This window comes from Mustela nigripes, chromosome 11 (assembly GCF_022355385.1).
Source record: "Mustela nigripes isolate SB6536 chromosome 11, MUSNIG.SB6536, whole genome shotgun sequence".
In the NCBI taxonomy this organism is placed as follows: domain Eukaryota; kingdom Metazoa; phylum Chordata; class Mammalia; order Carnivora; family Mustelidae; genus Mustela; species Mustela nigripes.
Genome location: NC_081567.1, coordinates 10,148,707 through 10,175,699, shown reverse-complemented (window position 1 = coordinate 10,175,699; position 26,993 = coordinate 10,148,707). Strand labels below are relative to the sequence as shown.

General features: G+C 53.5%; 1 protein-coding gene and 2 long non-coding RNA genes across 7 annotated transcripts in view; 1 reads left to right on the top strand and 2 right to left on the bottom strand.

Annotated features, from left to right (window-relative positions):
* Positions 1–4: 4 nt before the first annotated feature.
* On the top strand, positions 5–6,221 carry LOC132026643 (uncharacterized). The gene is made up of 4 exons (XR_009406958.1): positions 5–2,348; positions 4,372–4,589; positions 5,164–5,235; positions 6,052–6,221. It is a non-coding gene; the product is annotated as an uncharacterized LOC132026643 (long non-coding RNA).
* LOC132026642 (uncharacterized) lies at positions 4,601–15,815 on the bottom strand. 2 transcript variants are annotated; one of them, XR_009406956.1, is made up of 3 exons: positions 15,711–15,815; positions 5,302–5,452; positions 4,601–5,188 (listed from the first exon to the last, which is right to left on the bottom strand). It is a non-coding gene; the product is annotated as an uncharacterized LOC132026642 (long non-coding RNA). The 2 variants fall into 2 exon arrangements; XR_009406957.1 differs by lacking the exon at positions 15,711–15,815 and adding an exon at positions 5,639–5,990.
* A 5,860-nt stretch (positions 15,816–21,675) lies between these two features.
* GTF2IRD1 (GTF2I repeat domain containing 1) overlaps positions 21,676–26,993 on the bottom strand; it is a 96,954-nt gene continuing 91,636 nt past the window's right edge. For all 4 annotated transcript variants that reach the window (XM_059414719.1, XM_059414717.1, XM_059414716.1 and 1 more), the window contains 4 exons: positions 26,238–26,430; positions 25,065–25,102; positions 22,988–23,124; positions 21,676–21,894 (listed from right to left, as the gene is read on the bottom strand). In XM_059414719.1, the coding sequence (XP_059270702.1) occupies positions 21,826–21,894; positions 22,988–23,124; positions 25,065–25,102; positions 26,238–26,430 (437 nt within the window). In that variant the 3' untranslated portion in view covers positions 21,676–21,825. The remainder of the gene's footprint in view (positions 21,895–22,987; positions 23,125–25,064; positions 25,103–26,237; positions 26,431–26,993) is intronic.

The following is a 26,993-nucleotide window of genomic DNA, read 5'->3' as shown; positions in this document are numbered from 1 at the left end:
CCATTATTCAAGTACTTTATTTACACAGAAGAAAATGATTCCTTTTTCCGGGTTTCGTTCAATGCATTTTTGACCAATGTGTTTACCCACGGAACCCCCGCCATAACCAAGATCCAGAACATTTCCACCACCGACAAAGTGCCCTTGTGCCCCCTAGCTTTGGTTAAGCCTCCCCCTACCCCCGCCCGGCCCCTGTGATCTTTGATCTGTTTGCCGTCACTCCTTTGCCTGTCCCAGACTCGTCCAGTCCCTACTTTCTATGTAGTAGGGCTTATTTCCCTGGTCCCCTCTAACGCTTTGGGGTTGGAGTCACAGAATTGTGAGTATCTCATTCCTTCCTACTGCTGAGTCGCATTCCATTGCATGGACGCGGCACGATTTCTCCAGCCTCGATGAATTCGGGATTGTCTCCCCAGTGGGGTTATCATGGATAAAGTGGCTCTGGTCGTAATACCAGTCTGTGTGTGGACGTGTTTTCACTTCTCTGGGGTAAATCGTTAGAAATGGGATTGTGTAGGGGCGCCTGGGTGGCTCAGTGGGTTAAAGCCCTCTGCCTTCAGCTCAGGTCATGATCCCAGGGTCCTGGGATCGAGCCCCGCACCGGGCTCTCTGCTCAGCGGGGAGCCTGCTTCCCCCTCTCTCTCTCTCTGCCTGCTTCTCTGCCTCCTTGTGATTTCTCTATCAAATAAATAAATAAAGTATTTTTTAAAGAATGGGATTGTGGGTTCTTAGGGTGGATGCTTGTTTCACTTTTAGGAAACCACAGACTGTGAAAGAAGAGGAGGAAAGGGAGGGGAGAAAGAAAGAGGGAGAGAGAGAGACGGAGAGAGGCTCTCAGCCGACAGCCCGCTGCCCTGGGCTGGTGGGGGCTTATGGGGGAAAAAGGGGACATGGCAGGTATCGCTCAGCCCCGCACCCATATCTCTGGGCCACCATGGCCTCCCTGGCACCCTGAGAAAGTCTTACCCGGTGTGCGGGATATCACAGCAGACCTGAGGACCCTCCGTGAACATGGGATGGGTGCCACGAGGCCCCGGAAGGCTGACGCCCCTGCAGGTTGGCGGGGGAGACGGTCTGGGCTGCTGCAATGAGCCCTTAGGGGATGGGCAAGGGGCTGTGTGGACAAGCAGTGAGTTATAGGAGATCTGATGGCCCCAGGAGCCCCTGACCCATGAGCCCGCCCGCCAGGCCCCAGAAGTGGCCCACGGTCACACCTGGAGGCACTGGAGGCCGGTCCCTTGTAAGCCCGTATGGTCTAAAAAGAAAGGGTAGAGGGGCGCCTGGATGGCTCAGTCAGTGACGCTTCTGGCTCTTGGTTTCAGTTTAGGTCATGATCCCAGGGTCCTGAGATCGAGCCCCGCCAGGCTCTGCGCTCAGTGGGGAGTCTGCTTTCTCCCTCTGCCCCACCCCCCTAAAATAAATGAATAAAATAAATCTTTAAAAAAGAAAGAAAGAAAAGGTCGCGCTCTCCAGACCAATTGCACAGCAACAAAAGAGAGGGGAAGAACAGTGCTTGACGCCGCAGGGAGGGCCTTCCCCGCCTGCGTTCCGCATCTTAGGAACATGCGCGAAGCCACAGGTCGGGCCACCTGTCCCCTGGCAGTGGGGGTCACCCAGCTGCCCCAGCCTGCGCTGGGCCCCCATCTGGCCTTGCCACCACCGGGGCAACCAGCAAGGCCTTCCACCGCAGAGCAGTTTCCAGAACATTTCGTCAAGTAATAACACTGTTTTTCCGCACGGAGACAGTAAGGAGCGGTTGCTGACGGGCTTCCTGCCGAAGTCCTCAGGGCACCTGCTCCCCGGCTCCTCCAGGACCTAGCCTACCTTGACCCTGGGCCAGGTTGGCATGGGAAGCGCAGATAACACGGGGAGGCCCAGGATCAGATCCTCAAAGCCAAACCTGCAGAACCAGACCAGCCTTTTGTGAAATTCCCAGGCCTGAGCTCCGACCCCACAAGGCCCCTCTGCCCACACCTGGCCTGGGCTTGATCCCGGAGGGGCCCCCTCTTCCCTCTGCAACCGGTTTTCCTGTCGGGTTTCAGTTCCAGGATCCGTCCTGAGAAGCCTCCCGGCAGGCCTGGTCTTGTATAACTCGAAAGACCTTGACCCTCGTCAGTTGCCAAAAGCACACTTTTCTCTTCTGCTCATCCGGGTGAAAAACGTGGGGCGGCGGCAGTTCCGCGGAACAGGCCCGCACAGACGGACTCTGTTCCACTCAGCCCAGCTCTATACAGCGTGTGTGTGTGTGTGTGTGTGTGTGTGTGTGTGTGTGTGTTTTGCATACGTCATGGTGAAGTTCAAACTTTCAGATCTTGCTGTTCACTGGCTGTGCCTCCGGTGGGACGAAGGTATGGTTGAAAACACCGTGCTCCCAGGGGCACGGGGCCGGCTCTGTCACGGGAGCGTGTGACGCTTGATCTCCGGGGTCAGGAGTTCGAGCCCCAAGTAGGGTGTAGAGATGACGTCAAGAAATAAACTTGAAAATGTTTTGCTGGGGCGCCTGGGTGGCTCAGTGGGTGAAGCCGCTGCCTTCGGGTCCTGGGATCGAGTCTCGCATCGGGCTCTCTGCTCAGCAGGGAGCCTGTTTCCTCCTCTCTCTCTCTCTGCCTGCCTCTCTGCCTACTTGTAATCTCTCTCTGTCAAATAAATAAATAAAATCTTAAAAAAAAAGAAAAGAAAAGAAAATGTTTTGCTTCCGCAAAAAGACAAATGCTGTATGATTCCACTTTTTTGCAATCCTTAGAGCAGTCCTGTTCCTGCAGACAGAAGGCAGAATGGCCGTTGCCAGGAGCTAAGGGAGATGGAATGAGGAGTTATTTAATAAATATGGAGATTCACAGGCACCTGGGTGGCTCTGTCGGTTAAGCACCTGCTTCTGGGTCAGGTCAGGACCCAGAAAAAAGGGTCCTAGGATCAAGTCAGGCTCCTTGCCCGGCGGGGAGCCTGCTTCTCCCTCTCTGTGTGCTGCTCCCCCTGCTTCTGCTCTGACACATGAATAAATAAAATCTTTTTTAAAAAACAGAATGGGCTATCGATGTGGTTAGGACGGTGTACAGAGGAGTTCCAGGCATGCAGTGTAGTCATCCCAGAGGATGTGTGGCCCCCAGTAGAGGAACACCCGGTCCCCAGCAGCCTGAGTTTTGCTCTTGGCCAGAAGCTGTTACTGTGGGCTGCTGCTCTCTGGTTTCCAAGGCTGTAGGAAGAGAGAATCTGTTTCGAAGAGGGGAAGTTTGGCGCACATTTATTGTTTTTTACCAAGACATATCAGGACCACACTTTACAAAAAAGCCTGGAAAGGGAAGTGGCATGAAAATTGTTTTGGTTTTAATACAGAATAATTTTTTTTTTTTTTTTTTTTAGATTTAGGACATATTTTAAAAAATGTTGAGTTCAGTTTAAATATATGCAGATACCTTCCAGAAAAAGGTAGTATTACAGTAAATTAGTCTTGATCAGGCAGCACGGAGAAAATTTTTGGAATAGTTGCATTTGAAGATTCCTATTTAATGAATGGCTTTGACTCAAAACTGATTTAACCAAGGGGCAAAGAAGAGAGAGAGAGAGAGAGAGAGAAACAAATCCTAAGAGACTCTTTTTTTTTTTTTTTAAGATTTTATTTATTTATTTGATAGAGATCACAGGTAGGCAGAGAGGCAGGCAGAGGGTTAAGCCTCTGCCTTCGGCTCAGGTCATGATCCCAGGGTCCTGGGATGGAGCCCCACGTCGGGCTCTCTGCTCAGCAGGGAGCCTGCTTCCCCCTCTCTCTCTGCCTGCCTCTCTGCCTACTTGTGATCTCTGTCTGTCAAATAAATAAATAAAATCTTAAAAAAAAAAAAGATTTATTTAGTTATTTTGGGGAGGCGTGAGAAGGAGCAGGAACGGGAGGGAGAGATTCTGAAACAGACTCTGGGGCTTGCTCTCATGATCCTGAGACACCACATGAGTCGAAACCGAGAGTCAGGCACTTAACCGACTAAGCTACCCCAGTGCCCCCCGAAATATTTTTTTTTTAATTTTTTTGAAGGAAAAAAAAGTCCTCAAGAGATCTGCAAAATATAAAAAACAAAACAAACTGATTTAACCAAAATCTGCTGATACTTTCATGAGGGGATTTAGAACTAGGTCACAGCAAATAAAGTACTTAAAGTAGTAAAAAAATAAAAATTAAAATAAAAAAAAAAAAACAAGAAAACCCCTAAAACCCAAACCCACCTGAACTGAAGCACTGTTTTGGGAAGGGACAGAGAAGAGGGAAGGAGGAAGGCCCTGCGGGGAGGCACTGCATAGTCATCTAGTGCCTTTGGTTATCTGGACATTAATTTCAGAAGTGTCCTTATAATTAGAGTAAATTAAAGATCTTGCAAATTACAGGTCACGGATCTCCACTTTCCCTGTTGAATTAGTGTGTAAAGACGCTCGTGAAATGCTGCTCTACGACCAGAAGGCAAGTACGTCCACTGATCTCAGTGAGATCCCACGGAATCTGCGAGGTTGAACTTGAAGCAGCGGCTTCCCAGATCCACTTAAGAGAAATCTTGGGTTTCTTGGCCCGCAGCGGCCTTTGCAAGGAAACCACGTGACGGCTCCGGGTAAGGCAGAATCCCTTCAAGGGCATTCAGAGGGTTTACGAAGTGGCAGCTTCGAGTTCCCACCCCACCTACAGGGACTGGGGCCGTTGGCTCAGGCTAGAGGGAGGGCTCCCGAGTGATTCTGCTGTGCCACCCGGGAGGGCAGCCAGCCAAAAAGGGATTGACAAGAGGATGAGGACTTTGATTTTTATTCCGCCGTCTTTCTGGGGTGGGAAACAGGCAAATGAAAAAAAAAAAAAAAAAAAGCGCCGGCAGGGAAACATATTTGGATGGCCTGGTGAAATACTTGGCTAACTCCCACTAATTTGGACATTGTCACCTTTGCACTCTCGGATCCCGCGAATAGGTATTGTCCTTCTTTCTAAGGTTGAAAAACACCGGCTCAGAGATCAGGTGAGGGCCCAGCTGCTAAGAGGCAGAGCCTGGGCTCCGCCTGGCCTTATCCATCTGCCCCTTTGTTCCTTCCGGGGACAGAAACAATTCCCTTCTGTGACGGCCCATCCTTTCTAGTTTTTGTTCTCTGCTGCACTTGAGCTAACTGGGCTCCTCTCTCACCCTTGTCTCCTACTCACAGCGTAAATTGGGATCGGTGCGGATTTCTGAGAAAATAGAAATGAACAGGGCAGTCAGCTCGAGAGCAGAGAAAGTAAGAGACACACTCACGGGGGCGTGGGGAGGGCACGAAAACCCGCCAGACGCCAGAATCACTTACCTCTCGCTTCCCATTGCTTGGCGGGGCTGACCTTGAACACGGCTTTCTGGTCACTGTGCTGCGAATCGCCTTTTGCATCATTCATTAAGACTGCTGGCTCGGAAATGACCTTGAGAGGTAGAAGGAAGCCTCCGTCCGCCTCCCGCTTGAGCTGGTAGAGAATAGGATGGAGAAAGTTCCAGAAAAGAGCGACACCTGAAACCACTTTTGCTCTGTAAATCGGGGAATTATTAAATCATGGCTTTTAGTCTAAGGGAGGCAAAGTTCACGTGCATGAAAGAGATATCACTTTAATGGCAAAAAAAAAAAAAAAACCCCAAACCAAAAACAAACCCACCAACACCAAAAAACTTGAATTTTCAGCTGAGATCGGTTTCCATGACTCCTTGAAGAGCTACTGCCACCTCATGGAAAATTTTTATAAACTCCCAGCTGAGGCAGGAATCCATGTTTGCTGTCTTAGGGGACCTTCTGCTGCCGGCCGTGGTGTGATTTGCTCTCACACCAAAACACCCCTGGCAGCCTTTGGCCTGCAAACTGCAATTTTTACACCGTTCTGGGTCCATTTCAAAGTGTTAGAATATCATAGACACATGTGATTAGAAATCAGTAAATAATACTTCTCTTAAAAGTATTTTAGGGATTCTTGATCTGCGGTGGGGGAGGGGGATCGGGAGTTTGAGCCCGGAGTTGGGTGTATAGATTTCTTCAATAAATTTTTAAAAAATATTTTATTTATTTATTTGACAGTGAGAAAGGGAACACAAGCAAAGGGAGTGGGACAGGGAGAAGCAGGCTTCCTGCTGAGCAAGGCGCTGGATGCCGGGCTTGAACTCGGGACCCTGGGATCATGCCCTGAGCCGAAGGCAGACGCTTTAACTGACTGAGCCACCCAGGCACCCCACTTAAATAAATTTTTAAAAAAATATATGTTAAGTGTGATGTTTTTTACATTTAAACTTAAAAATATTTTGGGGGGCGCCTGGGTGGCTCAGTGGGTTAAGCCTCTGCCTTCCGCTCAGGTCATGATCTCAGAATCCTGGGATCGAGCCCCACATCAGGCTCTGCTCAGCAGAGAACCTGCTTCCCCCTCTCTCTCTCTGCCTGCCCCTCTGCCTACAGTGATCTCTCTCTGTCAAATAAATAAATAAAATCTTTAAAAAAAAACAATTTTTTTGGGGGGGTGCCTGGGTGGCTCCGTGGGTTAAGCCTCTGCCTTCGGCTCAGGTCATGATCTCAGGGTCCTGGGATTGAGTTCCGCATTGAGCTCTCTGCTCAGCGGGGAGCCTGCTTCCTCTTCTCTCTCTACCTGCCTCTCTGCCTACTTGTGATCTTCCTGTTTGTCAAGTAAATAAATAAAATCTTCAAAAAAAAAAAAAGAATTTAAACTTAAATTTTTAAAATATTTCTGTTTTCTTTTCTGAAGATTTTATTTATTTATTTGACAGAGATCACAAGTACGCAGAGAGGCGGTGGGGGGGGGGGGAAGCAGGCTCCCCGCTGAGCAGAGCGCCCGATGTGGGGCTCGATCCCAGGACCCCGGGATCATGACCTGAGCCGAAGGAAGAGGCTTAACCCACTGAGCCACCCAGGTGCCCCAATATTTCTGTTTTCAATAAAAAATGTTATTTTGGTTGTAATTGAAACGAGCAGAGAGGGAGGACATCGTGGTTAAGAAAATTGTTCTCTGTAGTTCTTCTCCTTGTTCTTTTAAGGAGAGCACTTCTGTAACAAGCAGTCGGATGCCAACTTCCCACAGACTCCAAACAACCTCCCCACTGGTGGGTTCTGGTGAATTCTTTTCTCAAGGCTCCGTGGATACGTCCTTCTACGCCTCCAGGTAGAGTGGACTGTTGCCCTCTCGGGGTCTGCAGGACTCCATGGCCACCTCCAGGGTCCTACTTATCATTACCGTATTTCTTGTTACCGTATTTACTGCTGTGGCACTTTGCTTCTTCTGTTGTGATGCTTTTGAAGAGGGAGCGAACAGCAGGAGAGCTCAGAGCTTCAGCTCCAGGTTGAGATCCTGCCTAGGCTCCTGACTGGCTCTGTCACCTTGCGTGAGTTTTCTCTGCCGCAAAAGGGAGAAAAAAGTATCACCTTTAAGGGATGTTAATAATGAGCTTTAAATGAGTTCATCTTCTTCAGGGTAAGCTTAGGGCTGGGCTGGGCGCTGAGGAGGGAGCACAATTGAAGTGTGACCTCCCAGTGCTCTGCTCCTCAAGTAATTGCCCTCACATAGGTCTGTCTGTACCACCAGACTGGCTTCTGCAGAGAAGGATGGTCCAATTCATCTCTGAAATCCCCTGTCCTTACAAAGGGTGTCAAGCATTGCTCAGTCGTGGTTGGTGAATGCAGGCATACATAAGGGAGACACACTAGTATCGTCACAGTAAAGATCTCAACAGGGCGCCCCGGTGGTCCAGGAGGTTGGGCATCCGCCTCGGGCTCAGGTTGTGATCTCAGAGACCTGGGACGGAGCCCTGCTTTGGGGCTCCCTGCTCAGCAGGGAGTCTGCTTCTCTCTCTACCTCTGCCCCTCCCCCTGCTTGTGCTGTCTCGCTCTCAAACAAACAAATAATCTTTAAATAAATAAATAAATTTCATTCCAAAAAATGAAATGAAGAAAGCAATTCTACTTCTAGTAGCAACAAAAAGAATAAAATATTTAAGAATAAATTTTTTTTAAGTGTAAGGTTTGTACACTGAAAACTGTAAAACATCATTAAAGAAATTAAGGAAGATGTCAATAAAGACATCCCATGTTCATGGATTGGGATGGCAGTCCTCCCAAACTGATTTCTAGATTCAAAGTGTTCTCTGTCAAAATCCTAATTAGTTGTGGGTTTCTTTTTTTAATCCTCAGAAATTGAAAAGCCAATCCTAGGATTCATATGGAAATATAAGGGATCCAGGATAGCTAAAACAATCTTGTAAGAAGAGCGCAAAGTGGGAGGACTCACTCCTTCCTGACTGCAAAATTACTACAATGATGTAGTAATCAGTAGAGTGCAGTGCAGGCATGAGGGTAGAGCTACAGATCAGTGGAAGAGAACTGAGCACCGTGGGGCCCCTGGCTAGCTCAGTCAGCAGAGGATGTGACTCCTGCTCTCATGGTTGTGAGTTCAAACTCCACGTTGGGTGTGCTGCCTATTTAAAATTAATTAATTAGGGCGCCTGGGTGGCTCAGTGGGTTAAGCCGCTGCCTTCGGCTCAGGTCATGATCTCAGGGTCCTGGGATCGAGTCCCGCATCGGGCTCTCTGCTCAACAGGGAGCCTGCTTCCCTCTCTCTCTCTCTGCCTGCCTCTCCATCTACTTGTGATTTCTCTCTGTCAAATAAATAAATAAAATCTTTAAATAAATAAATAAATAAATAAAATTGATTAATTAGGGGCACCTGGGTGGCTCAGTGGGTTAAGACCTCTGCCTTCAGCTCGGGTCATGATCCCAGGGTCCTGGGATCGAGCCCCGAATCGGGCTCCCTGCTGAGTGGGAAGCCTGATTCTCCCTCTCCCACTCCCCCTGCTTGTGTTCCCTCTCTTGCTGTCTTTCTGTGTCCAATAAATAAATGGAATCTTAAAAAAAAAAAAAAGTAAATTATAGTATGTAACTTGTTAGACGATCATGTGGCCATTTATCTATAAAAATTTAAACCGTAAAGAATATGCCAGGGCACCTGGCTGGCTCAGTGAGTAGAGCATGTGACTCTTGATATTGAGGTTGGAAGTTTGAGCCCCGTGCTGGGTATGGAGATTACTTAAAAATAGAGTCTTTAAAAAAAAAAATAGAATCTTTAAAAGAAGAATATATTCATAATATGACATTCTGGAAATAGTAAGAATAAGAAATTATATCATGTCAACTGAGTATATTTGTAAAGGAGACACTGTTGGTACCTGCCTACCTTCCTTTTCCTCTTCTTCTGACCTAAATGACCATGTGACTCAGGGGACGCTGTCCCAGCTCTGCGAGTGATTGCTCTAAGTCAATGGCATGAATCCTACCTCTTAACCAGGTCTATGCGGGTCCGGGTCCGTTAACCTATAGCATTCCATTCCCAGCAATGGCGTCTGGTTCGGGAGCGGGGGTTGAAGCAAGTTGGCCCAATCAGACTACAAGGAAGACTTTAAGCACCCCCAGTCATCTCCTTGGGTCAATGAGATGCTCCCCTTGCCAGAGAAGGACCTCTGGGATGAAGTCAGGGTTTGGGTGGCCCTGGAGACGTCATCTGGGTCCTTTACAGAAACTCATTGTTCTCCACCAACCCTAACATCTGGCCGCCTCAAGGTTTCCTGTTCCCTGGGGTCCCGAATAGCTTTCCTTCTATTTTAGCTTGTTTGAGCCAGGGTGGTTTCTGTTTTCTGAGAAAAGCATCCTAACACAATGTGCATAGAAGAAAGGATGGAAGGAAATGTATAAAAATGGAGGCCGCCGTTAGCTTTTGCTGGTGGGGTTATGAGGCCTTGAGATTTCTTTTGTATATTCTTCTGTGTTTTCAAGTTTTTCTAAAATTAGTATGGATTACGCTTTTTTCTTTCTTCTTCTTCTTCTTCTTTTTTTTTTGTATTACACTTTCAATCAGATAAGCCCATTACATCTTTAAAAAGGAAAAGGCAGGGGCACCCGGGTGGCTCAGTTGGCTAAGCGTCTACCTTCGGCTCAGGTCATGATCTTGGGGTCCTGGAACTGAGCCCCACGTCGGGCTCCCTGGTTGGTGGGGAGCCTGCTTCCCCCCCCCTGCCTACTTGTGATCTCTCTCTGTCAAATAAATAAATAAAATCTTTAAAAAAAATAAAAGGAACAGGCAGGGGCACCCGGGTGGCTCAGTTGGCTAAGCATCTACCTTCGGCTCAGATCGTGATCCCGGGGTCCCAGGATAGAGCCCCACCCTGAGCAGGTAGAGCAACTCCTTCTACCCCTAACCCCTGCTTGTACTCTCTCTCTCTGTCTCTGTCTCCCAAAGAAATAAATAAATGAATAAAATGTTTCAATACAAAATAAAAAAGTAAAAATTTAAACAAAAAGACTGTCTTCTGTCTTGGGTGCTTACTCTCTCTCTCTAAGCGGTAGTGTAGCAGGCGGAAGTGTAGCAGGAGAGGGAGAAAAGCAGGGGAACCCGATGTGGGTCTCCGTCTCAGAACCCCGAGATCATGACCTGAGCTGAAATCAAGAGTCAGATGCTTAACAAATTGAGCCACCCAGGGGCCCCCCTCATTTTTTTTTTTAAAGATTTTATTTATTTATTTGACAGACAGAGATCACAAGTAGGCAGAGAGGCAGGCAGAGAGAGAGAGGGGGAAGCAGGCTTCCTGCGGAGCAGAGAGCCCGATGCAGGGCTCGATCCCAGGACCCTGAGATCATGACCCGAGCCGAAGGCAGCAGCCCAAACCACTGAGCCACCCAGGCGCCCCTACCCCCCTCATTTTGTTTCTTAAATCACGCTTTTGCGGGGGAAAGCTTGCTGCCATGTTTTAAGTGGCTCCTTGGTGAGGCCCAGGTGCCGGGAATGTGAAGCCTGTAGCCGCTGGCTGCACGAGTGAGCTTGGAAGCTGATTCTCCCGCCCCACCCAGCAGATGAAGGCTGCCCAACCACAGCCTGAGGACAGCCTCCTGGGGCGCTCCGATCCAGAAGCATCCATCCAGCGGCTCCCTGATTCTTGACCCTCAGAATCAATATTAGACAGTAAGTTCATTGATTTATATATTTATTTTATTTATTTTTTTAATTATTTTTTTAAGATTTTATTTATTTATTTGACAAACAGAGATCACAGGTAGGCAGAGAGGCAGGCAGAGAGAGAGGAGGAAGCAGGTTCCCTGCTGAGCAGAGAGCCCGATGCGGGACTCGATCCTAGGACCCTGAGATCATGACCTGAGCCGAAGGCAGCGGCCTAACACACTGAGCCACCCAGACGCCCTATTTATTTTATTTTTTGAAAAATAATCTCAGTCGTTCAGCGTCTGCCTTCGGCTCAGGTCATGATCCCGGGGTCCTGGGATGGAGCCCCGCATTGAGCTCCCCACTTGGCAGGAAGCCTGCTTCTCCCTCTCCCACTTCCCCTGCTTGTGTTCCCTCTCTCACTGTGTCTCTCTCCGTCAAATAAATACAATCTTTTAAAAAAAGAAAAAGAATCTCTATGCCAGTGTCAGGCTTGCACTCGTGACCCCGAGATCAAGAGCAGTATGTCCTGGGGTGCCTGGGTGGCTCAGTGGGTTAAGCCTCTGCCTTCAGCTCAGGTCATGATCCCAGGGTCCTGGGATCGAGCCCCACCTCAGGCTCTCAGCTCAGCGGGGATCCTGCTTCCTCCTCTCTGTCTCTCTGCCTACTTGTGATCTCTGTCTGTCAAATAAATAAATAAAATCTTAAAAAAAACAGAGCAGTATGTCCTACCAACTGAGCCAGCCAGGAGCCCGGGCCCCCGTGAGTTTATTATTCTAAGCTATTAATTTTCAGGGTCATGGTTCCATGGCGATCGAGAGTCACAGAGATGCCGCTCTTTTCGCTCAGTGAGCCACTCTGCGAAAATCTGGGCTTGAGGACCAGAAACCCCAGCATGAGTCGATGTATCTACAAGGGGCCTTATTGCTTCTGCCTTTGCTTTAGGAAAATACTGGGTACAATTAGGAAGGAGGGTGATGCCATTCTGTGGGACTGTTGTGCCATTCTGGGTACGTCCCTAAGGTCGACCTGTATGCGTGAATCTGGAAAGGTTCATGGCCCACCGAGTGGGGAGCAGAACGGTTGCAGAGTCCCACGTACGGTGTGTGTGGGAGCCGCTGCTGGAGGTGGCTCCCCAGCACCTCTCCTCCCCTTCCTCCTCATCCGCAGGCCGTGGTCCCAGCGTTAAAACCAAACCGCAACTTCTCAGCTTCCCTTGCAGCTCCTGGCACAACCACGGGAGCGTATTTCTGGCTAATGAGATAGAAGCGGAATCCCCAGGAAGGAAAGTTACCAGTTTTTAGTAACATGTATACATTTTTCTTTTTAAGATTTTTATTTATTCATCAGAGAGAGAGAGAGGGAGAGAGAGCAAGCACAGGCAGACAGAATGGCAGGCTGAGGCAGAGGGAGAAGCAGGCTCCCTGCCGAGCAAGGAGCTCAATGTGGGACTCGATCCCAGGACGCTGGGATCATGACCTGAGCTAAAGGCAGCCGCTTAACCAACTGAACCACCCAGGCGTCTCACATGTATACATTTTTTAAAATTTATTTGAGAGAGAGAGAGAGAGTGGGCATGTGAGCGGGGGAGGAGCAGAGGGAGAGAATTCCAAGCAGATGCCGTGCTGAGTGTGGATCCCGATGCGGGGCTCGATCCCAGGACCCTGAGATCATGACCTGAGCTGAAGGCAGACGCTTAACCAACCTAGCCCTCCAGGTGCCCCGATCCGTTTTTATATAAAAGAAGAAAGGGAGGAAAGTCACGGTGTGTGTGTGTGTGTGTGTGGTTACTTGTGTCAGCATAACGTTGAAGGATGCGTATCCGACTGTCAACACCGCAGAGGTTACGAAGCTTTTATTTTTGCCCCGTTTATGTCGTGATGGCAAACATTTGTTAATCTTCTGATGCACTATAATAGGGTCCACAACCTTATAAAAAGAGAGAAAAATCAAATACGCTAATATCCATATAGGAGAGGAAGAAAGGCCGAGAGCACAATGGCACAGCGTTCCAGAATTACCGGTCATCGCTCCGGCTCAAGGCAAGCGGGTCCTCAGTGACCGGGCGGGTACCGAGCCTCGTGCGGGGGTTCGGGAGCGGACAGGCTGAGGAGATGGGAAGATCGGGCTCTGCTGAGGGATCGAGCACTACCAGCTCCAGATTTGTTCCACAGGCCTTGGTGTGGAGGCCCAGCTATCCAGGAGGTCATTGGGACCCCACCGGGACCCGGGAGGCCCAGAAGGCCAGATGCAGCCTGGCTGAGAAGGGAAGCAGCCAGAGGAAGCAGGGCTCGAGCATCCGGGGCCGGGGGATGCAAGACGGGGTGGGGTGGGGGCACGGCTGCGGCCCCCGCAGCGCAGGTCCCGGGCTCCCCCTTGCTTTGAAGAGCAGCTGTCTGCTCCAGTCCCTGCTCTGGGGCACCTGGGGTTGTGGCCAGATCCCACCCTACAGGCGCTGAGCAGGGCTGCGGCACATGGGAGCCCCGGGTTGCAACAAATCACCGTGTCCTGCAGCTGGCTGGGGAACATGACATATGTCTTCCTACTCGGTGGCTCTTTGCTTCCTAGTGCCGCTCTGTGCTGGGCCCCTGAGCTGCCCAGGGGCTGGGGGTTGGGGCAGCAGGACTGCTGTCTGGGATCCGCCTGCCCACCCACTCCCAACTGCCTCCCTGCACAATTTCCTCTCTTGCGGCCGCCAGGGGTTTCCTGTTCTCTCTGGCTGTCTGGGCAGCTTCCTCAATTCCCCTTGCGACACCGACGTGGTGCAGCAGGTGTCTGGATGGCTCCCGCTCTCGGAAACTCCGGCCACCAGGGACGGAGCCGATGAGCCTCTGGGCTCACACCAACGTGTGCCACGGAAAGGGACAGCCGCTCAGCCAGGCCAGGCCCGGCCAGGTTCTGGAGGAGGCGGAGGAGAGAAGCTGCCATTTCTGGGTTACGACCCAGATAACACACGGAGCATGTTGAGGCTTGAGAACTCTCTGTTGCTTATCGACAATTTCCACTTCACGGAACATCCTGTATTTTTATTTGCTGAATCTGGCTGCCCGACCCGAAGCGGCTCAGCCTTCAAAGTTCTAATCGTATTTTTCCAGAAAGGGAAGGGAGAGAGAGAGGGAGGAGAGAAAATAAGAAATTCCCCATGGAAAGAGCCTGGGTGTGACTCACCAGCGGCTCCTCCCCACTGCGGGCCGGACACGGGGGCCCCGGGAGAGAGGGCAGAGCTGGAAGGGGCACTCGTGCCAGTCCTGGCTCAGCTACCAACTTCCTGTGGGTCCCCCGGGGCCGGGGCTGGACCTCTCTGGGCTCCCAGGCTGGAGTCTGTGGCCTCCAGCGCTCACTGGTCCATCACGGTTGTCCCCAGCGTGCCCCCTCCGTGGGCCAGACCCAGGTCTCGGCGGGGAGCCGGACTCCTGGGCCCGCGAGCAGCTGGCTGGCAGGTAGCTCGTGGAGGATAGAGACAGGAAAATAGAGCCCCATGATCCGGAAGAGAGAATCTCCACTTCCCTCTTGGGAATAGAAGTGGATAGAATCTCCACTTCAAAGGGAGGGGTACTCCGTCCCCACTGGGCTCTGCACCTGCCTTCTCCTCCCCCCCCCCCTTTTTTTGAAGATTTTATTCATTCATTTGACAGAAACCGAGAGAGAGGGAACATGAACCAGGGGACAGGGAGAGGGAGAAGCAGGCTTTCTGCCAAGCAGGGACCAGCCCTATTTGTCCAAAGCATATTTCTTTTCCTTTTTTTTTTTTTTTTTTTTTTAAAGATGGGTTAGTTGATTTGGCAGAGAGAGACACAGCGAGAGAGGGAACACAAGCAGGGGGAGTGGGAGAGGGAGGAGGAGACTTTCCACCCAGCAGAGAGCCTGACGCAGGGCTTGATCCCGGGACCCCAGGATCATGACCTGAGCCAGAGGCAGATGCTTAACCACTGAGCCACCCTGGCGCCCCTGCCTTCTTCCTCACCCTGGTGCCAGTGGCCGCTCCGGGATCTGCGGGAGCTGCCTACCGGTGGCCTTGGCTGTCATGACACTTCTTATAGACCCAGCTGTCCTCAACAGGAAGCCCTCCACAAGGCCATGGGTCCTCTGGCAGCCCCCAGAGTGCCGTGTGGGGGAGGGGGCAGAGCTATGGGTTGTGCAGTGTTCTGGGGGACTTGCTTCCTCTGGACCAGTGGGTTGGGTTGGATCCAGGCAAGCCTGGGTCTCGCAGATGCCCACCTGCGTGCTCAGGGGCTTCACATCACCTGGTGGCTTCAGGATGACACAAGGTGGCAGTCCGCTTTTTTCCAGCATGTGTGCGTGGTGGGGAAAAATGGAAGAAGGAATTTGATTGAATTACCCGGGTGGCTCAGTCTGTTAAGCGGCCAACTCTTGGTTTTGGCTCAGGTCATGATCTCAGGGTTCTGGGATCCAGCCCTGCATCAGGCCCCATGCTTGGGCGGGGAGTCTTCTTGTGGAGTCTCCCTCTCCCTCTGGCCCCTGTTCTCTCTCTCTCTCAAATCAATCAATCAATCAATCATAAAATAAAATAAAATAAATTAAAATAGGGCGCCTGGGTGGCTTAAGCAACTGCCTTCAGCTCAAGTCATGACCCCAGAGTCCCGGGATCGAGTCCCGCATCGGGCTCCCTGCTCAGCGGGGAGTCTGCTTCTCCCTCTGACCCTCTCCCTTCTCTTGCTCTCTCTCAAATAAATAAATAAAATCTCTAAATAAATAGATAAATAAAATCTTTAAAAAACACATAACATACCGTTTACCATTTCAGCGTACAGCTCCGTGGCATTCCGTACGTTCCCGATGTTGTGTAACTATCACCAGTATTTCTAGACCTTTTTCATCATCCCAAGCAGAAACTCTGTACCCAGTGAACAGTCATTCTCCTCTTTTTCCTCCTCCCCTTCCCAGCCCCTGGTAACCTGCAGTCTACTTCCTGTCTCCGTGAATTTGCCTGTTCTCAGCATGTCATCGTCATGTGGAACCATACCCCGTGGGTCCTTTTGTGTCTGCCTGCTTGCATGTAGCCTGTTTTCGGAGAGCTCCCGTGCTGTCGCAAGTGTCAGTGTGTCCTTCCTTGGGACACTCTGAACCATATTCAGAGTGAATGGCTGAACCATATCCCACTGTGTGGCTAGACCGCGTTTATCTTTTTTTTTTTAATTAAAGATTTTATTTATTTATTTGACAGAGAGAAATCACAAGTAGACAGAGAGGCAGGCAGAGAGAGAGAGAGGGAAGCAGGCTCCCTGCTGAGCAGAGAGCCCGATGCGGGACTCGATCCCAGGACCCCGAGATCACGACCTGAGCCGAAGGCAGTGGCCCAACCCACGGAGCCACCCAGACGCCCCTAGACCGCGTTTATCTTACCCATCGTCCGCGGGTGGACACTTGGGTTGGTTCTGCCGTCTGGCTACCGTACATGATACTGCAAATGATCGTGGGGGTACAGGGATCGGCTGTTTGAGTCCCTGCTTCCAGGTCCGTAGCGTCCACACCTAGACCCGAATTGCTGGGTGACAAGGGTCCACTCTGCTCTTCTCCACTACAACTATACTTCCGGTCTACACTTCGGGTCACCAGATAGGTGGGGTTTTTCCAAAACCAGGCCGAGGCATGAATGATTAAACCACAGACGTCGGTAATTAATTCAATTTCTAGCCCCCTCGCCTCTCTGGGAGTCAGGATGGGGCCCTTGTTAGGGGCTTTCCAAAGGCCTCTTCAGTAACATAAAGTTGGGTGTGGTTGAAGATTGTTATGAAGATTATTATGAATAACAAAAGACAGTTGTGCTTATCAGAAGATTCCAAGGGTTTTAGGTGCTGGTATCAGGCATGCAGGTGAAATACACATTTTTTATTAGACGACAGGATGACATGGGGTCATATGACAATTCTGCCTCTTTCCCATAAGAGCTGCACCATCATTTCACATTTCCACCAGCAACGGATGAAGCTTCCCCCACATGCTCGCCAGCCCATGTTATCCTGTTTTGTTTTATTTTATTTTATTCTTTTTTTTTTTTTTTTTAATAACAGCCATCCTGGTGTTGACCCATAACTAGGTTTGCCTCTTGGTGGGTGTCGAACCCAAAAGACACAACTGAGCCAAAGAATAGGGAAAGGAAGGATTTTGCCTGCAGCTAGTAGAGGATCCTGGGGCCATTTCCCAGAGTGGCATCTCCTCCTCGGGCCACAGAAGAACTGGGAAGTTTTAAGCAAAGGACTCGTACAGATTCACACAGGGGCTTGCTCCATAGGGGGTTCAGCATGGAATTAGGGCAAAAGTCATCGTAAGGTGGTCTGTCTGTCCCGGGGGAAGGCAGGAGGGCCAGCGAGAGCTGGCATCGCCCGTTCCATGCCTCCATTTGACTTTCCTCCGTTTGAGAGGAGTCGAGAATGTGTGTCAGGTCATTCTTTACTTTCGAGTCAGCACTGCGAGCTTTACCACGGATTTATTGTCCCTGATATGATAAGACTATCTCCTGGCGTGACAGTGGCTTTGTTTTTACATTCTTCTGTTCCGTTAAAAATCATGATCTATCGGGGTCTAGTCTTCTGTAGTTTGCAGGAGGAGACGTTTCATTGAAAGGTAAAACAAGGGGGCGCCTGCGTGTCTCAGTGGGTTTAGCCTCTGCCTTTGCCTTGGGTCATGATCTCAGGGTCTGGGGATCGAGTCTCATACGGTGCTCCCCGTCTGCCTCTCTGCCTACTTGCGATCTCTGTCAAATAAATAAATAAAATCTTAAAAAGAGAGAGAGAGAGCTGTAAAACAGGAAAGAGGCACCACTGTGAGTTGGGAAGGAAGGGAAGCCCTTTTGAAGAAATGGAAGGACCCCCAACCCCATATGCAGACGGCCCCGAGGATGACCTCTGAGGAGCATGGGGCAGAGGCCAAATCATGCAGAAAGTCTTAGGGTCATTGGGTCCTGTTTTAATCCCCACCTCAGCTGCTTCCCACATCCCCGCTCGGTATCCTCAGACATCACCCAGGACATTGCGGACCAGAGCGGTGCGTCCGGAGACGCACCCGCCTCTAGCCCTGCTCCCCCACCGAACTTGGGCCTCAGTTTCCCCACTGAAAAATCATGACTATTTCCCCAAAGACCATTCCCCTTCCACTGGGCCACTGCATGAAGCATTACCAAAAAGAAAAAACAAAAAACAATTGTCTGCTTTCCTCTCCATGTCTTCTCCTCTTCTCTGGCTGGGCTAGGTGGCAGGAGAAGACTCTGCATCATGGGGTTCAGGGAAGAACCCTCAATCACTTTTTAACATTTATTTTGGTGGTGGGGGGAGGGAACGCCTGGGTGGTGCAGCGGGTTAAGCGCCTGATTCTTGGTTTCGGTTCCAGTCCTGATCTCAGGGCGAGATGCTTCCTCCCTCTCCTGCTACCCTCCCACGCCTGCTCTCTCTGTCTCTCTAAAATAAATAAATCTTGAAAACCCACAGAAATCTACTTTTATGTAATCGCTATGCCCAGCATGGGACTTAAACTCACAACCCTAAGGTTGAGAGCCAGCCAGGCGCCCTATGAAGTGTGGACTCCTTAAAAGAAGACCCTGTCCCCAGAGCTCAGGCTCACCCTGTTTTTTTTTTTTTTTCAGCGGAAGGGGTGCACCTGGGCGGTGAGTGAGGATGGCGGCGGGGAGCAGGTGCCTGAGAGCCGCCCCTCCCTCCCCTCCCCTCCCGCCTCACCCTAGCTTTGTCCCTGCGCTGATGATTGCTTTATTACTGTTTTCAGTCAGATATAATTCCGGCATTTTCTATAATCTTGATCTTTTCACTGATACCAGATTTTTGCACAAAGATTTGTATATAAAATGATTATGTACCCACCAGAATACATTCCCCGGCAATTACAGTGTTTAAGATGCAGCTCCTAACACTCCTTCGGCACATTCCTCATTTATTACTTTTGAAAATGTTTTTGTTGATTTTTTTTTCTAATTTTTTTTTTCTCGGTGGATGTGTTTACAAATCCAATAACAATCCTCATTTAGAGTTGCAAAACACGAAGCCGTTTTGAACCCAGACAGATGGCAGCTAAATGAACTTTAATTAAAGAATGAGTGCTTTGAATCAAATCACTTGAAAAAGTACAGTGCGCGGAGACTGGAGAGGCCGCATCAACAGCATCTGGGCTCCGCGGCAGGACGCGCGCTGCCTGCGGGAGCCGGGAGGCGGCCCCGTCCGTCGGATCGGGCTGGGCGGGCACCGCGGGCAAAGCGGGGCACGCGCGGGGGGGGCGGCCCCCAAACGTGCCCTCGGTCCGGACGCACCGTCCGGCGCGTAAAGCTCCCCAAACGGGCTGGAACGGACACAGGCCACCTCCTGGGTCAAGGGCTCTGCCTTGGAGGGGTGTGGGGGTCCCCCCTTCTGCTGTCGTGCCGTGGGGACAGGCCCCAGGGCGCGGGGCCCCGCCGCACCGCCCGCTGAGCCGCCCGCGGGGGCGCGAGCGCAGGCCGACCGACGGCGCAGGCTCCGCAGGCCGCGGCGCGCGCGTCCCCGCGCCCTCCCCGGGCGCCCCGCCTCCCGCGCAGCCGCCCGCCGGGCAGGAGCCACTTCCGGCCGCGGCCGCGGGGCTGGGCGGGGGCGGAGGCTGGTCTCTAGGCGACCGACAGGCGCCAGCCGGCCCGCGGTGGGCAGCGGGGGCGCCCGGGGAGGCGGGGGGGGGGGCGGCCCGGCGGGCCCCGCGCCCCCCCGGGGGGGGCGAGGGGGGGGGCGGGGAGGGGGGGGGGCGGGCGGGGGGGGGGGGGGGGAGGGGAAGGGCCGCGAGCGCCGGTGGGCGTCTGCACGCCGAGCCCGGGCGGGGCGGGGGCAGGAAGAGCGCCCGAGGCGTCTAATCCGGGGAGGCGGGATTAGACGGGGGCGCCCGGCCTCCAGGAGCGGGGGCTGAGGGCCAGGTGGCAGCTGCCCGATTGTCTTGGGTTTCAGAGTTTCTGCCTCCAGGGCGCGGGGGTGGGGGGGCGCCCCAGCCCTGATCTGGAGAGAAAGGGGCAGGGCTCTGCGGGTGGGGTGGCCGGCCCTGGTGACCCCCGGGGCCACCGGGATGGGACAGGGAGGTGGTGGCCGCAGCAGGGAGAGGAACAGTGTGGGCTCGGCGTGCCAAGCCTGCGGCTTCTGGCTTCTTGCATCTTTCCAGGAGGAAACCGAGTCCGGAAGGCTGGTCCCTCCCAGGTCTGGGCACCTGGCTGACCCCACGGGTTGGCAGAAGCTCCCGGCCGGTTTGGATCGTGTAATTAGCTGAATCAGGACTCAGGCTCGTTGGAATCCTAGGCCGGCTTCTGGCCCTTGGTAGACCCTGTGGTCACCGTGACCCCTCCGTGCCCCTGCGCTCCTGTCCAATGGACTTCCAAGTCCTGTTGGCTGACCTCCTTGTCATTCTCCACCTGGCTGCACGCCGGGCCAGCTCTTCCCGGAATAAGCAGAGGAGCCCCCCCCCCCCCCCCCCGGGGTCTCCCAGCTTCTCCTTCCCGCCCGCAGGAGGCCGGGTCCTTCTAGAATCCGGTGGGGACTCCCCCCTCCCTCCAGGCCGCCCCTGGCAGGCCCACAAGGCCTTCCACACTTCCACATGCCGGGGGGGAAAAAGCGAGGCAGGCTGTCCCCAGGGTGTCCAGCTCAGCCTGAAGGACCCAGGCAACATTTCTGCCTCACTCACCCGGCCAGCCGGGCGCCCTGTGCGGGCACAGCCCTCATCCCACCGGCAGCCACTCCCTGTTCCTTGAACGCCCAAGGTCTCGGGCAGCCTCCCAGCCTGGGCACACGCGGCTCTCCTAGATCACGGTCCTGTCCTCCCCGTCCCGCTTTGCCCTGCCAACCCCAGCTGAGTTTCTGCTTCAGAGATGGTTCTAGGTTGGGCACTGCCCTGTCTTCCCAGGGCACACCCTGCCTTCCCCACCCTGAGTGAATGGGGGCGCTGCCCACTGTCCGGCCCCCCCCCCTTTTTTAAAGATTATTTATTTATTTATTTGACAGAGAGAGATCACAAGTAGGCAGAGAGGCAGGCACAGAGAGAGGGGAGGAAGCAGGCTCCCCGCTGAGCAGAGAGCCCGATGCGGGGCTCAATCCCAGGACCCTGAGATCATGACCGAGCAGCGGCTTAACCCACTGAGCCACCCAGGCACCCCTGTCAGGCCCTTTTTGACCTGTCCTGCTTTCAGTCTTACCCCTTCCTTCCTCCTCCTTCTCACCTTGCCACCAAGGTGGCCTTGCTGAGACACAGCTGTGACCCGTCACTCTGCTCAGATGCCCTTGAGCTCGATCAAAAATGTGCCCCACCCCTCTGGGTCCAACCCAGAGGCCCCTCTGCCAAGGTGCCTTCTCCCCAGCCATGGAGATGCCAGGCTTACTGGTCATACTGAACACTTGAGCTGTCACCTCTCTGTCACCAAGACAGCCCCCTGCCACCCTGTGCACTCCTTGAGGCCAGGGGTGAGTCTGTCACCTGGCCTCCCGTGGCAGCTCATCTGGAGGCCACAGGGCCCCAGCAGCAAAGAAATGAGAGAAGTCTGTCCCCAGACACCAGGGCCCAGTGGTCAGGGACACCGCCTCCGCTCTGGCGGGCCCCAGCTCTGGCAAGGAAGGGGGACCTTGGCAGGCTGTCTGAGCCGGGTTTCCTGACCTTGTCCCAGTGACAGCTGTACTTGTTAATTCCAAACGAGAACACGCAATAAAGTTATGAGCAAGGGCCATGCTTTTTTTTTTTTTTTTCTTTTTTTTACTTATTTAAAAAGGCCTTGGTGGCAGGAATATAGTGTAAAAATCATTGGAAAAACTAAAAGGCATTGATACATATCCGAATATACACTTTGTACATAAATTACATTTCCTTTAGTCTTTCTGAGTGAGGTCCTGATTCAGCACTGAGGTCTAGTAATTCAGAGGTCCCGGGAGCTGCACGTTTAGGCCGGCGTAGTCCACCATGTACATTGGCCACTGCTAGAGACAGGGGGACAAAGGGTCTGCGTTAGGACTCCGGGTGACGCGGAAAGACCGCCAGACCACTTAGCGATGCTTTCCGAAGGGCCCTGTCAGATGGTATTCGTCCGGAGGCAGCTGAACGTCCAGAGAGGGGACGTGACCTGTCCAAGGTCACACAGTTCACCAGGGGCCAGGGAGCCCGGGCTGTGGCCTTCCGACGTGTTCCCACCTGTGTCCCAGGGGCTGCTTCTGTGGACCGGACAAAACTGAGGCGTGGCTCAGAACAGCAGTCAGCCCTCCAGGCCTTATACCCCAAAGAGTCTGTCCCTCTCCCCAGGCCGCCTCTGCTTGGCCCCCAAGACCTTCCACGTAAGGATCTGGGAAGTGGGAAGAGCTAGGGACCCTGTATAGGCACCCCTAGGTGGGGAGAAAGGGATAGCCTGAATTTGGGGGGGGGTTCCCCAGGAAGGGGTTAAAGGGAGGCCCGGTCAAACGATAAATCCCCACATCACTTTCTAAGGCGTCTCATTATCCTCCCCACCGGACTCAGGACTTCAAAGCCGGTATTTTAAAGCCAGAAAGAACTCCCGAGTGTGTGTGCCCCTCGCGAGGTTTTCCTCTTGGAGGGGACACAACCCAAGCCAAGCTCCCGGCGGGGTGGGAGGAGGCGGCGGCTGCGTGTGGGGTCCTCCACCCGCCGCTGACCACAGCGAGGCCACAGTCAACCAGCGCTGACCCCCGACTGCCTCCTCCACACCCTGCGGGTAACACCTGCACCTCACAGGGCTGTGGCGAGGCAGAGGGGAGCGCAGAGATGAACTCAGCCTCTGACAGCCTGGGAACCGAGAGTCTGCTCGGGGTCCTGCTCTGGCATGGCCAGGGGAGTCCCCTACCCTCTCCGGGGACTCCCACCGCCCCCCTGCCCCACGGGGGTGTGACTTCCTGCCTGGGGCGGGGGCGTGAGCCGCCGGTGACAGGGTTGGGGCTATGTCTTGAGCAGATCAGCCCCACTCAGGGCCCAGCGTCTGTCTCCCTGCACCCCAAACGCACGCCCCAGAGGAGAGAGCCATGCCTGCGTGTGGTGGGGAGGTCCGGATCGGTGCCACCTTACCACGAGTGAGATCTGGTTGGTGGACGCCACGGACTCCGGGTTAGAAGACGAGGAGGAGGAAGATGAGGAGGACGAGGAGAAGGAGCTCCCCTCTGAGACCCGCTTCCTCTTGCGCTTGGGAATGCTGCTGTCTTTGGCTGGTGGGAGAAAAGGGGACGCTGGGTCTCGGCGCTGAACCCCTCTGGAGAAGGCTTTTGTTTTCAGGTTTCAAGCCTCGGCATTCAAGGCTCCAGAACCCCCAGGCTCCTGAGGCGCATCTCTCCAACCTCCGACCTTAACCAGGCCCCACTGCCCCTTGGGTCCCCTGCCTTTGCTAACACGAGCCTCACCCCCCGGGTATGCCTCCCCGAGTGGGCTCAGTTCAGGCCCAGGTCCCCCTTGTACTATCCCAGGAGCATCCAGCCTTGGCAGGGGGAGGGGCTGGCCTCCCCAGAACTCCCAGGGCCCAGCATGCCGCAATGAAGGGCTTGGCCTCGGGCCCTGGAGAAAGTCACTTCAAGTCACTTGGCCCTGTGCCTTCATTCCCTGTTAACTGTGGACGTGTGATGACTCCGACCTCAGACTGCTGGGACGGGTGGCCGTTCACAGCAGGCAGGGCCCCCAGGGAAAAGAGACATTGGTTTCCAGTCAGACGTCCCAGATTCCAATTCTCATTACTGCCAGCACTAGCTGTGTGACCCTGGGCAGATCGATTAACCTCTCTGAGCCAAACGGGGAAAACCGTGTGATGTGAGACTCTAAGGAGATTACTATGTATCAAAGAGCCCGGCATCCAGCCCAGCACGGGGCAGGACTCAGCTGGGGCTCTGCTGCGGCAGAATGAAATTGGGAGGAATATGTGAGACGTAGAAAATAGATTTGCAACCGCGTGTCACACAAGGAGGGTTTGGTGCTAGACTGAGCGGCCAGTTCCCTGAGTAGAAACCAGCAGGGCCCTAGTAACAGCATGAGGGCTGGCTGGGCCGAGGAGGTGGCTGTTTGTGCAGCTGGTGAAGACAACTCAGAGGCTGGGCGTCTGTGACGAGGGTGTAGACAGACATCCTGGGAAACCGAAGATACTGGAGGCGGAAGGAGCTCAGGGAATGGGCCGGAGGAAAGGGGTTTTGGTAGAGGGCCCCACGTGAACAGGAAGGCAGAGGTGCTGGCCCAGGGTCACAGCCAACCCGGGTGCCTGGAAAACCCTAAAGATGGCCATGGTGGGGTAGGGGAAGTGGTGGATGCGAGTCATGGCATCCGCCCTGGGACCACGTGGCCCCGGCTCTCCTCCGTGGGGCCTTCTGCATCTCTGCCTTCGACCTGGGAGCAGCTCCCCAAACCCGTCACCTCCCCACCCGAGAGTCTGGTGCCCCGCTCGGCCCCCTGTGATCAGCGCAGGCCAGAGGGCGGCTGGCTCCTGGCCGGGCTGTGCCACCCTAGGCTGTGGCGTTCCAGGGGGACCTGGACTCAGCTGGAGAAGGGGCCTCGGGTCGCAGACCAGGATGGGGGGCCCATCACTGGGCACCTGCTGGACCTGCAGTTCGGAGGGACGGCTCGAGGGGGCCACCAAGCCCCCTACATGGGCCCGCCAAGCTCCTTCCCCTCTCTGGGCCTCAGCTTTCCAGCAGCACACTGTGGCCAGAGGCGTGCCTCCCAGTCACCCCCGGGAACACAGCCCCGTTCCCCTAGTGCATCTTCTCGGGCGCGGAACCATGGCCTGCCGGACGGTCTCCCAGCTTCCTGCGTGCTCAAGGGTTCTAGGGGAGTTTCTGGTGCAGGTGTGTGTTCTGCAAATGCAGGAAGGATGGTGGGGTGCCCCCCACCCCCACCCCGCAGCCAGTCTCAGCCACGTGGCCGCCTCCCCTGCGTCTGTCTCCTCCTCGGTGGGGCGGGGGGGGGTGCCATGATCCCACCAGCACTCCTTTCCCACCCTACCCCCCGGCTCCAACCTGCCCATCATTATCTCCGGCTCATAGGACATGCTCAGCCGGGCTGTGGCTGCCCCACCCCCGGCCCTGGCAGGCACCTGCACCCCATCTGCCCACAGACCCTGGTCCCCAAGAGGCAGAGAGGTGGCCTTTCCAGCCACTGCCTTCCGTACCTGGCACCTTGGCGTCATTACAGATTTCTGCAAAAGGTCTGAAAGAGAAAGAAATGAGGTGGCGGTGAGAAAAATGGGGTTTCCCCTCTTCCTTCCCACCTGCCCCCCGAAAAGAGGCGACACCTCTCCTGAGAGGAGATGCTCCGGGTCTCAGGACCCCGAGATCAAGAGTCACACGCTCTACCGAAGGAGCCAGCCAGGTGCCCCACAAAATCTTTCTTTCTTGTGACGAGGACTTTTAAGATCTACTCTCTTAGCAATTTCCAAATGTGCAGTCAACTATTTTTTTTTTTAAGATTTTATTTATTTATTTGACAGAGAGAAATCACAAGTAGATGGAGAGGCAGGCAGAGAGAGAGAGAGAGAGGGAAGCAGGCTCCCTGCTGAGCAGAGAGCCCGATGCAGGACTCGATCCCAGGACCCTGAGATCATGACCTGAGCCGAAGGCAGCGGCTTAACCCACTGAGCCACCCAGGTGCCCCGCAATCAACTATTTTTAACTATAGCCATACAGTGACTGTGTGGTAATTTATTTGTAGTCTTGACTTTTTCTGATTTTTAATTTTTTTAAGAAATAACTTTTTTTTTTTTTTTAAGATTTTATTTATTTCAGAGAGAGAGATTACAAGTAGGCAGAGAGGCAGGCAGAGAGAGGGGGAAGCAGGCTCCCCGCTGAGCAGGGACTTCGATCCCAGGACCCTGAGATCATGACCTGAGCCATAACGAAGAGCTGGATGCTGAAGCGACTGAGCCCCCCCCCCCAGGCACCCCGAGAAGATGGGTCATTCGGAAACTAGGAAGCGGGTCCTCATCAGACCCTGAACAGGCCACCACCTTGATCTCGGACGTCCCAGCCCCGCGGAACCGTGAGAACGTGTGTTGTACTGAGTTCCAGTGAGCGGGACGGAGTGGGAGAGCCTGGTCTGCCTCCAGGCTGACCCACCAGGACTGACCCCCACCCTTCCCTTGCTCTGGGGAGCGGTTTCCTTTCATTGAAGAGGAGAGTGTTAAGCTACCTGTCTCCCGGATTCTGTGTGTCTGTCTCTGCCTCTCTTGTCCCCCGACTGCAGCTGCGACAGCTGCCACGGTCCCTGCCCTCTCTGCCCTCCCCCACCCCACTCTGGATGACAGGGTGGGGAGGTGGGGGTGGGGGGGTGGGGGGAGGGCACTCACTGGAGCTGATTGATGATGACCATTCGCACGTGCTCGCGGGCCTTCAAGATCTTCTCCAGCCGGTGGATGTCGTACGTGTTGGGGTTCCGGAACGGGATGTCGTCGGGCAGGCCCGTGACCTCCACGGCGTCCGGGCTGTCCCGGATCAGTTTGTAAGGGACCAGCACAGGCCGGTTCAGGCCCAGGGCCTCGCCTGCAAGACACGGTGGGTCAGCGCCGGGGGAAGATGTCCGCCGTGGGAGGCCACGCCCGCCGAGGACAGGGCTGGATCCCGGCGTGGTCCAGCTCCGTGGCCACCGCACTACAGAGTTTAAAAAATCAATACACGCCTTTTTAAAAAATCCGCTTAGCAAAACCATAAATCTAATACCCAGCGCTGAGAATGAAACCGGCACTTGAGCGCGTCCACCTGGTAAAACAGATGTGTGTTCCCACGGTAGAATAAATACAAAGTCCTTCCTTATTATTTATACTTACATTAATCTATTATTAATTACTTATGAATGATAGGACGGGGTGTCTTGGGTGTGTGTGTTTTTTTTTTTAAAGATTTTCTTTATTTATTTGATAGACAGAGATCACAAGCAGGCAGAGAGGCAGGCAGAGAGAGAGGAGGAAGCAGGCTCCCCGCTGAGCAGAGAGCCCGATGCGGGACTCGATCCCAGGACCCTGAGATCATGACCTGAGCCGAAGGCAGAGGCTTTAACCCACTGAGCCACCCAGGCGCCCCTTGGGTGTGTTTTCCAAGATTCTGAA